At 35.9% G+C, this 9,738-nt stretch overlaps 1 protein-coding gene across 4 annotated transcripts; it reads right to left on the bottom strand.

Moving 5' to 3' along the window:
* Nucleotides 1-245: 245 nt before the first annotated feature.
* LOC107776231 (pyruvate, phosphate dikinase, chloroplastic) lies at nucleotides 246-9,235 on the bottom strand. Of its 4 annotated transcripts, none has more exons than XM_016596105.2 (21): nucleotides 9,006-9,235; nucleotides 8,477-8,761; nucleotides 6,989-7,045; nucleotides 6,422-6,652; nucleotides 5,661-5,798; nucleotides 5,327-5,489; nucleotides 4,970-5,205; nucleotides 4,740-4,868; nucleotides 4,393-4,572; nucleotides 3,945-4,082; nucleotides 3,488-3,652; nucleotides 3,245-3,406; nucleotides 3,065-3,154; nucleotides 2,743-2,881; nucleotides 2,376-2,553; nucleotides 1,863-1,992; nucleotides 1,510-1,638; nucleotides 1,185-1,322; nucleotides 1,016-1,093; nucleotides 609-700; nucleotides 246-468 (listed from the first exon to the last, which is right to left on the bottom strand). In XM_016596105.2, exons 2-21 carry the CDS (start codon nucleotides 8,744-8,746, stop codon nucleotides 426-428), a joined length of 2,886 nt encoding a protein of 961 aa, XP_016451591.1. In that variant the 5' UTR covers nucleotides 8,747-8,761; nucleotides 9,006-9,235; the 3' UTR covers nucleotides 246-425. The 4 variants fall into 4 exon arrangements, with proteins under 4 accessions (XP_016451591.1, XP_075113321.1, XP_075113322.1 ...); XM_075257220.1 differs by having other exon boundaries at nucleotides 3,488-3,696; nucleotides 3,848-4,082; nucleotides 9,006-9,234; XM_075257221.1 differs by lacking the exons at nucleotides 8,477-8,761; nucleotides 9,006-9,235 and adding exons at nucleotides 7,149-7,235; nucleotides 8,026-8,280.
* Between the last annotated feature and the right edge of the window lie 503 nt (nucleotides 9,236-9,738).

Raw genomic sequence — 9,738 nt, forward strand, 5'->3', positions numbered from 1 at the left:
GAGAATGTGCTCAACATGCCACAACCATTAACTTTGACTCCCTGTATTGTATGCATAAAACTCAACAAAACACAACTCCAATACTTTGATTCCTTTTTGCAATTATAAACTCCATTAAGTCCATGCAAATTATCCTTTTGGAATTGATGTAACAAACTACACAATCTCCTAGTGAAGCAAACATATATCCACGCTTGAAATATGAACTGTAAAAAACAGAATATCATATAACAAGAATAAGGATGTGAAAAGAAGAATAAATCTGTTATTTATTGTTTCGCACCATAGGAAACAATTGTTTGTCTAAAAAGGAAATAATAGATTTTGTTCCCCTCTTCTCTAACAACTTTTTTTGTAGTAATCTTATTATTTATTTACAGCTTCTGAGAATCGAGTTGATCTTTCTTCCTCCTTGAACCTTGCCTTCAAACTACAACTTGAGCTGCAGCTAGCCTAGCAATGGGCACCCTGTTTAAGCACATGCATTATACAAAAAAATCGCCAATTAATATACTCGTATATACCGATTAATATAGTCGTATACACAATATATTTTCGATATGACCGAAATTCTAGAAATCAGCAAATTACGGTTTCAGCAAGGTTACCTGAATGGAGAGCAAGAAACATAGTCCAATCCAGCCTCGGCAAAAAATGCAACTGAAGAGGGCTCCCCACCATGTTCTCCACAAATTCCAACCTGTTATATCTCAAGATTTTAATCAATGAACAAAAAGAAGCCTTACACTTTGAACTAAAAATTAAGAATATAGTCCCCAAAGGCACAGACAACTGATAATGATCCAAAGTTTCTTTTAGGGAATCACATTGAAGAGCTTAACTTCTACACACTAAGAGCTAAAAAAGTAAGGTCACTTAAAAAAAAAAAAAAAAAAAACTCCAGGATACTACCCATAAAAGTGAAACTAGCTTCTTGGATGTTAAATTACACTGTAAGAGTTATTTACAGTATTAGCGTATACAAGTTAAATCTCTTATTCAGTTTGTAACTGACCTTCAAGTTTGGCCTCGCTGCACGACCTCTTTCAGTAGCCATCTTGATGAGTTGGCCAACACCCTTTTGATCAAGGACCTGAATGACATTAAATCTTCAAGTTTCAATATGCTAGTTTCCAAATTTTTGCATATCACACGGACAGTAATTTGAGATACGACAAGCTAACCTCGAATGGATCATGTTGGAGGATGCCTTTAGATAGATATATAGGAAGAAACTTGCCAACATCATCTCTACTGTACCCAAACGTCATTTGCGTGAGGTCATTGGTCCCAAAGGAAAAGAACTCTGCTTCTTTAGCAATCTATCACCAGTTTACAGAAAATATGGAGCATAAGCAAAGCAACATAGCAAAGTGGAAGCTTTTCTAGAGTAGAAGTTAGAGTTTTCATGGTTGTCGCTTGTGTAGCATTGGGATCGAAATATATCATTGAAGATATTAGCAAGTTGATAATCTTTAATCACTAGTAAAATAAGAGGAAAAAACATACCTCGTCTGCAATCAAAGCAGCTCTAGGAATCTCTATCATGGTGCCAACCTTATAATTCAACGAGGTACCCATCTCCGAGAAAACCTTTTTGGCAACATGACGGATTAAACCGACTTGATGACCTAATTCCTGTCAATTAAAAATGCAATTGTCACTTTGAAATTCATTTCTCTGAAGAGTTGGTATAACGGAAACAAAGGCAAAAATCCACTATTACAATATAACCGACTCAACCCCTTTTTATACACTTCATAAAATGAAATGGCAATGATGTCTCTTTACTCTTGATACAACAACTATATTCAAGATGTAAGAGTAGAGAAAAATTTCTTATAAACGCCAGAAAGACATACTTGAGGTGTTCCAACAAGGGGAACCATTATCTCCGGAAAGACTGAAATACCCTGGTTGCTCATAGCTATAGCAGCTTGAAAGATTGCACGAGCCTGCATTTCTGTCAGCTCAGGGTAGGATATACCTAGTCTGTTGAACAGAAAAAAACAAACATCGCTATATTAGAGAAATAAGTTTGCTATATACAGTTTTCAGACACAATACAGGTTCCACCAGAAAACTGCTAGCAGAACATTATAAGTAATTTGATTCTGGATTTTGAGCATAAAATAGGTACTGCATTGCCTAACTCAGAAATCATATTAGCACTGACCAAGTTATGCATTTGATTGTGGAATTTGTGAGATAACATATGCACCTATATATATATATATATATACACACACGCACACACTTTTAAGAATTTGGAGACTAACCATACTTTTCTTACTTTTAGACATCCTCAATCGTTCCGATAAATTCAAATAATGTAGTAAAATAGATCAATTGATTGTGACACGAAAAGATCAGACCTGCAGCCTCGAAATCCAAGCATGGGATTGACTTCTGATAATTTCTCAATCCTAGAATAGACATCTTCCTCGCGCATGCCTATATCTGTTGTTAGTTCATTGACAATCTCTTCTAAGCTCCCTTCTGGCAAAAATTCATGAAGTGGTGGGTCTAACAGTCGAATTGTCACCGGAAAACCTGAAAAGATAGAAAACTTAGGACATCTGACATACTCTCTTCGGAAGTTTTATGTCAACTTGGAAATATGGATAGCCATTCCACTAGCGCAAACTGAATTCTAATTATGGTTGTATTTTTATGAATACAGAAATGAACTTTTATCTAGCAAGGCAGTGAAATACAAAATCTGGACACTATTGAAGTTACCATCCATTGCACGGAAAATGCCCTCAAAGTCGGATCGCTGATAAGGCAACAACGAGTCTAGTGCCTCCTTCCTCTGCTCAGGAGTAGCTGCCATTATCATCCTTCTTACAGCTTTTAGCCTTTCGTCAGATGCAAAGAACTGAAAAGAGAGATATACATCAGCTCACCGCAAATATAAATAAACAAATTTCACAATAAAAGATATGGCACTTCTCTTGAGACAGTACTGATTATTATTCCTCTTCATTAAAGTAGGCAAGAAAACTGGAAATCGCCCGAAGAGTGGCAATGTAGATTGCAAAAAAATACAACAAGTTAGTACCATGTGCTCTGTCCTACATAGACCAATCCCTTGAGCGCCATTATTCCTTGCTGTTAGTGCATCTTCTGGTGTGTCAGCATTTGCCATAACCTAATCCATTGGCAACATATTCATGATCAGTTAAAAGTATATCATCGAAGTAACTTATGAAGCATAATACTACTGTATATCCTGCGGCACCTTGATGCGCCTTATCTTATCAGCCCAAGACATGAAGATCTCCAAATTGCCAGTCATAGCTGGAGGCGCGAGTGGTTGTTTGCCCAAGATTACTTCACCTGTTGATCCGTTCAATGAAAGCCACTCTCCTTCATGAATAAATTTGTCTCCAATGGTGACAACCTGCATTAAACTGGTCAAATGAATTCTTCCAAGTTCTTTGATGTCAACACTTATGTTCATTTTCGGTAGCTTTAGCCGTACCTTATCCGACTCATTAACACGAATATCAGCACACCCGGACACGCAACATTTACCCCAGCCACGGGCTACAACAGCTGCATGAGATGTCATACCACCCCGTGCGGTTAAGATCCCAGCAGCAGCATGCATGCCTCCGACATCCTCTGGACTTGTTTCAGTTCTCACCTTTATATGCCATAAGGGAAAGTTCAATTTCAAGAACGAAAAAACTGTTAATTGCACAAGGCAAGAACGTTGTGAATGTTGTTTCCAATAAGTCCAACTTCATAAGTCAATAAGCTGAAACACTGATGTTGTATCGATAAATGGTTGATGAGAAGATATCAATAAACAATGTCTTAGTTTGAGTTACCTCCCTACAAACACTCCCCTCCCCTTCCACAGGACAATATAAAAGAAAATAAATCATGGATAATTCATATAAACAAAGATAATACAGGGTAAGGTGAGGAAATACCAAAATAGCACTCTTCCCTTGTGCATGCCATGCTTCAGCATCTTCAGCACAAAACACAACCTGTCCCACTGCTGCCCCAGGAGAGGCAGGAAGGCCATTGGCAATCACCTTGTCTTTATAAGCTGATGGATTTTCAAACTATGACAAACAAAAGAAGAAAATAAGTATTTATCTTTATATTTACAATAAAGTGATAAGCGTAATGCATCATCTGAAAAGTTCAAGTGAAGTAGTTCTTGTTGCCTATCCGGAAATGATTATCCAGCAAATCCCTTTTGATGTACAGTCAAAGTGGGTTATTAAAATAATACCCTAAGTGAAGAATATTACCTTACATCGGAGCTACTAACTGATACATCCTAGAGTTGACTATTTTCTAAAAGCAAAAAAGAGTTATTGCATAAGTGCTACATCACACTCCATGCAAGATTTATCAACATATCCGGACCTGGGGGTGAAGAAGTTGGTCTAGATGCTGTGGCTCCACCATCTTTATAGCTGTGCGCTTGTCAACAAGTCCCTCATTCACCATGTCAACTGCTATCTTTACAGCTCCTTGACCCGTACGCTTCCCTGTTCGGCATTGTAACATCCACAGTCTATTTTCTTGAACAGTGAATTCGATATCCTGCCATTCGCCCCCCAAAAAAAAAAGGAAAGAGAAAAGATTCGTAATAATGTTCTGATTTTTCTATTTAGTGGAGATGTATAGATTATTAGTCAGAATCTGAAAATAGAAAGGTAAAACAACTAAGCAAGAATATGCTGTAATCAAATATAAAACCAGAGGTTTACCATCATATCTTTATAATGCCGCTCTAAAATCTCACAGTTCTCAACAAGCTCCTTGTATGCTTCAGGCATGCACTCCTTCATTGTGTCCAAGTCCTGAGGCGTTCTAATTCCAGCGACAACATCCTCTCCCTGATTAATGCAGTTTTTATCAGCTTTTTTGACAAAAATATGAGACGTTCTTAAAACTTCAAATGCACCAAAAAAGGAACTAAAATAGCATAATTTTAGACCTGAGCATTGACTAGAAATTCTCCATAGAGCTTCTTCTCGCCGGTGCTTGGATTCCTAGTGAAGAGAACACCTGTTCCCGAAGTGTTACCCATGTTCCCGAACACCATGCACTGAATGTTTACTGCAGTTCCTTTAAGTCCTGTTATCTGGTTAATGCTTCGATATTTGATGGCTCTTGGACTGTCCCAAGAATCAAAAACTGCTTTGACCGCCAACTCCAACTGTTTTTTGGGATCTGTATACAGAATCATAACCCACAAAATTTACTCTCATAACCAAAAAATTGACAGAGTAGCCCTTTTGTGACTCTTTTAGGATGCAGGCCATCGGTGGAAGATGGTTGTGGTTTACAATACCTGAAGGAAACTTTTCACCCTTAGCTTCAACATAGACATTTTTGTACTGTTCCACAAGCTGTTTAAGATCAGATGCTGTCAGCTCTGTATCAAGCTTCACTCCTTTGGCGTCCTTCATTTTCTCTAACTTCTCCGCAAATAATGAATGTGAAATACCCATTACCTTCAATCAAACAGAGCAATGTGAGAACCGTAGGAGATAAAATCTACAAAGAGAATTTGACCAGCGGTCCGTTTCCCTTTCAAGAAATGTAGGAAAATTTGAAAAACAAGGAAGTTGATACATGAGTTGGAAAAATTAGAAAAGGACAAGACGCCAGATGAGAATACTCACCACATCTCCAAACATGTCAAGAAACCGTCTGTACGAGTCATAAGCAAACCTCTCTCCACTTTTGGCAGCCAAACCAGTAACGACTTCATCATTGAGTCCAAGGTTCAAGACAGTATCCATCATCCCAGGCATAGAAATCTATAAGTAGATCAAGCAAAAATTAGCAGAGGAATAAATAGAAATAAAGTAAACTACATACATGATACACCTAGTTAAATGGACTAACAAGCATAATGTCTAGCCCTGAACTAATCTTCATTCTCAAATTGTCCAACTAGAAAGACTAAAGCTTATGTACAACCAATCAAGAGAATTTTTTTATTGCTTTTACTTAGAAGGAAGATTATCCACAAAAAGATGTCTCTAGAGTCACTTAACAAAACAAGCACCTATTGAGCACTCAAAATATACATCACAATTTTTATATTCAATAAACAAGATCAAGGATTTTTGATTCAATAATATGAATATCACAAAATGCGGAGTATAGGATAGAAGCAACAACAACAACAATAACAATGAATTCCCACAAGTGGAGTCTGTGAAGGAGATGTACGCAGTCTATATAGACCCTCGGCTCGGCTAAAGAAATAATGAAAAGAAAGTAAAGGCAACAAGTAATAACAACAAGAAGATAAAAAGAGAAGACCGAAGCATACTGTATGCTCCTAAAAAATGATTTCTGATGAAGAGTGAGATATAAGCAAGGACTAGCTATGGATGAAGACACAAGATTACACGAATACACAGAAAAGACTTACAGCTGCACCAGACCGGACCGAGAGAAGGAGAGGCTTGGAGGGGTTCCCAAGGAAAGCTCCCATGTTTTTCTCCACAGTCTCTAAACCTTCCAGTATCTCCTCCCACAGTCCTTGTGGAAGTTTTTTGCCATTCTGATACTCCTGGCATGCTTCTGTCGATATAGTAAGGCCCGGGGGCACCGATAATCCGATGCTCGCCATTTCAGCTAGATTTGCACCTTTACCTCCCAACTACACCACACATACAAATGTTCATAATTATAAGCTTAATCAAACACACATAAAAGAGTTTTAACTTCGCCTAAAAAATAGCTATTGAAATTAGTAACCCGACGAAGGGTTAGGGTAGGCTCAGGTTAAACAAATTTAGTGGTTAACCTGGAATTTTAACCACGTCCTTTCTTGAGCTAGCAAAGACAACATGTTGCTCCTTTATACTAAGTTTGAAGAGCACGACTCTATAGCAATATATTAAAATTTTCTTACTAATATGGCATGTGAATTGCGAAGGAAAGAAAATAGAAAAAAAAAAAAAAGAAATAGGAGATGGATCGGAAAATAACTTACCAAGGACTTCATGCCCTTGTTTCCTTCGCTCTTTCCTTTTCCAAAAGTGTATACTCTCTGCCCACCAAACAAACAAACAAAAAAGATTGAAATTCAACTTACAGGGTCATTTTAAGCTACGTAAAACATTTTTGGATATATAAAATTCAGCAAAATGTACCTGCATGTTTACGCTTGAGGAGAAATTAAGCAGATATGTGCAAGTGTAGAATTCAAAGAACAATTTTGTCTCCTAATTCAGCTATCACTGAGTGAAGAGTTATCAGTCTCAGTGAATGAACAAACTTATATATAGGCACGTGTATTAGGCAAATCTAGGTGTCAGTTTTAAGCTACAAAAGGACAAATTCAACCTCAAACCAAGAGCACGTGTAAACAAAGTCAAATTTTTCCTTTATCCTCTGTTATTCATAAAATTCTGAGGTTTATCCTGAATTATCGCCATTTTAACAAGTCTTTCGTTGGTTGGGTAAAGAGAGATCCCTTCCTAAAATCCACATTACTAAATCAATGCTTAGTTGTTACTTCTTTTTTCATAAATAATACTCCCTCTATTCTATTCATTAGTTACATTAGCTAAAAATATATGTGCTTTAAACAATTACTAAAAGATCTTTTATTTTTATTTCATTCCACCCTTATTCCCTTAGACGTACTCTAACAAGGCATAGAACTAATCATTAGTTACTCAAAAAGAGAGGTAATTTAATCGAATACACTCTTAAGAAGAGTGCAATTAAATAATTGCCAAAATGTTTTTTTTTAAAGTTAAGTTATTTGGCATAAGCACGTTTTGAGAAGCAGAAAAAATAGCTTCTCCTCATAAGCACTTTTAAGAAATATACTGATCAAAAGTATTTTTCAAATTAATTAGCCAAACACATTTATTTTTCATCAAAAGTACTTTTTAAAAAGCATTTTTGAGAAAAGCATTTTTCAAAATAAACTGATTTTAGAAATTTGGCTAAACAGGCTATACATCTCGTAATAGTGAAATAAACTTTTATCCTATTTAAAAATAAACACATATTTTGAACCATATGTCGTGAGAGGTTGGCTTTGGCGGGTCCAAGAAGAGGTAGAGGTAGGCCGAAGAAGTATTAGGGAGAGGTGGTCGGACAGTACATGGCACATCTTCAGCTTATCAAGGACATGACCCTTGATAGAAGGGTGTGGAGGTCGCAAAGATTAGGGTAGAAGGTTAGTAAATAGTTGATCGTATTTTTTCTCCAAACCAGTACTTCCTTTCATAACTGCTGTGATTTTGCTTTTACTAAGCTGAGGATCTTCCGAAAACAACCTATCTAACTTAACAAGGTAAGAATAAGGTGTGCATACATATTATAAAATACATATGTTGTTGTTGCTGTTGTATACGACAATTTTCAATAGAGTAATCTCTGGATTGAATCAATTTCGATGTTACTAATCGTTTCATGACGTATTCTGTAAATCTAACAGCATTTATTCAAAAAGGCAAGTCAGTACCTTTTTTGTAGTTGAAGTGGGATCTGAAACAGGAGTCAGAATTGCGTGGGGTGGAAGAGAGCCAATATTTTGCTTTCTGGGATTTGAAAACCCATTTGCTTCTTGATTGCATCTAATTACTTTACCTCGATCAGTACACCAATTCACATGTATGTTCTTTGCTTGAAATAGTTGAATCTGCTCTTCTCTATACTTTTCTTTGACTAATTTTCTCATGTACATATCATTTGTATTTGACTTTAACAATAACCCCTTCATTGCTGAACTCATCAAATCCAAACTCCCCTGCTTTAACAAATATATTAATAAAAAATGAAATTTGTAACTAATTCTAACATTAACTGCAACTTAATATCAGACATAGAACTGAAAATTTGCAAGTGAAGACATTTTATTTAATTCCTACACTCCCCTGCTAAACAAACAAAAGGGTAATCAAGAAAAGGAATTTCAACATAACCTGCAACTTAAATATCAAGATTCATAAATATATAAAACAGGAAAACACACAGCTAAATAACATGCATACTTCTGTTGTGATTGAGTTTGAGAAGAGCTGAAACTTCAAAGTTATTTCTGAAATCAACAGAAAAAATGGTAGTTGGGCTATGTACAAGGACTAATAGTATAGTAGTACATCAAAATATGAATGAATTAATAGCAACAAAAAAAAGAGCATTATTTGTGGACGATATTAGAATGGCGTGATCAATAATGGTGTTAGTCTTTTTGCAAGATGGTTAACTGTGACTTTGACTAATTGGGAGGGAAAAACATTTGTGATATAATAACGAATTTCCAAAGTTGCCCTTCTTCGCATATATCTTCTTCTTAAACAATGTACTTGTATTTTTGTTTAAAAAAATCATTAAATATATACACATAGGAGTATTAGATTTAGAATTTAATTATTAATATTTTCTAAAATTTAGAATCTATAAAATTAAAATTTTGACTCCACCCATACAAGATGCAAGTTGAGTTGGTTATGTATGGGCCAATTCATGGCATGGCACGCATCTCAACTCGACTAATAATATTGCTTGGCATGTTTTTCATTATACTAGTTTTATTTTTTCCTCTTTTGTCAACTACTTCAATATCCTCTATTACAGTTTTCTTCTTAATAAACTTTTACCTATTTCAAGCATCCAGTTGCTTCTTTTTTACCAAATTGCTCTTAGTTATACATTTTCTTATGTTTTCACGTCTCTAATTTTGTTTTTAAAAAGGTGACTAAAGATAGAAACAAACCAAGACAC

This window comes from Nicotiana tabacum, chromosome 7, assembly GCF_000715075.1.
Source record: "Nicotiana tabacum cultivar K326 chromosome 7, ASM71507v2, whole genome shotgun sequence".
Classification (NCBI taxonomy): domain Eukaryota; kingdom Viridiplantae; phylum Streptophyta; class Magnoliopsida; order Solanales; family Solanaceae; genus Nicotiana; species Nicotiana tabacum.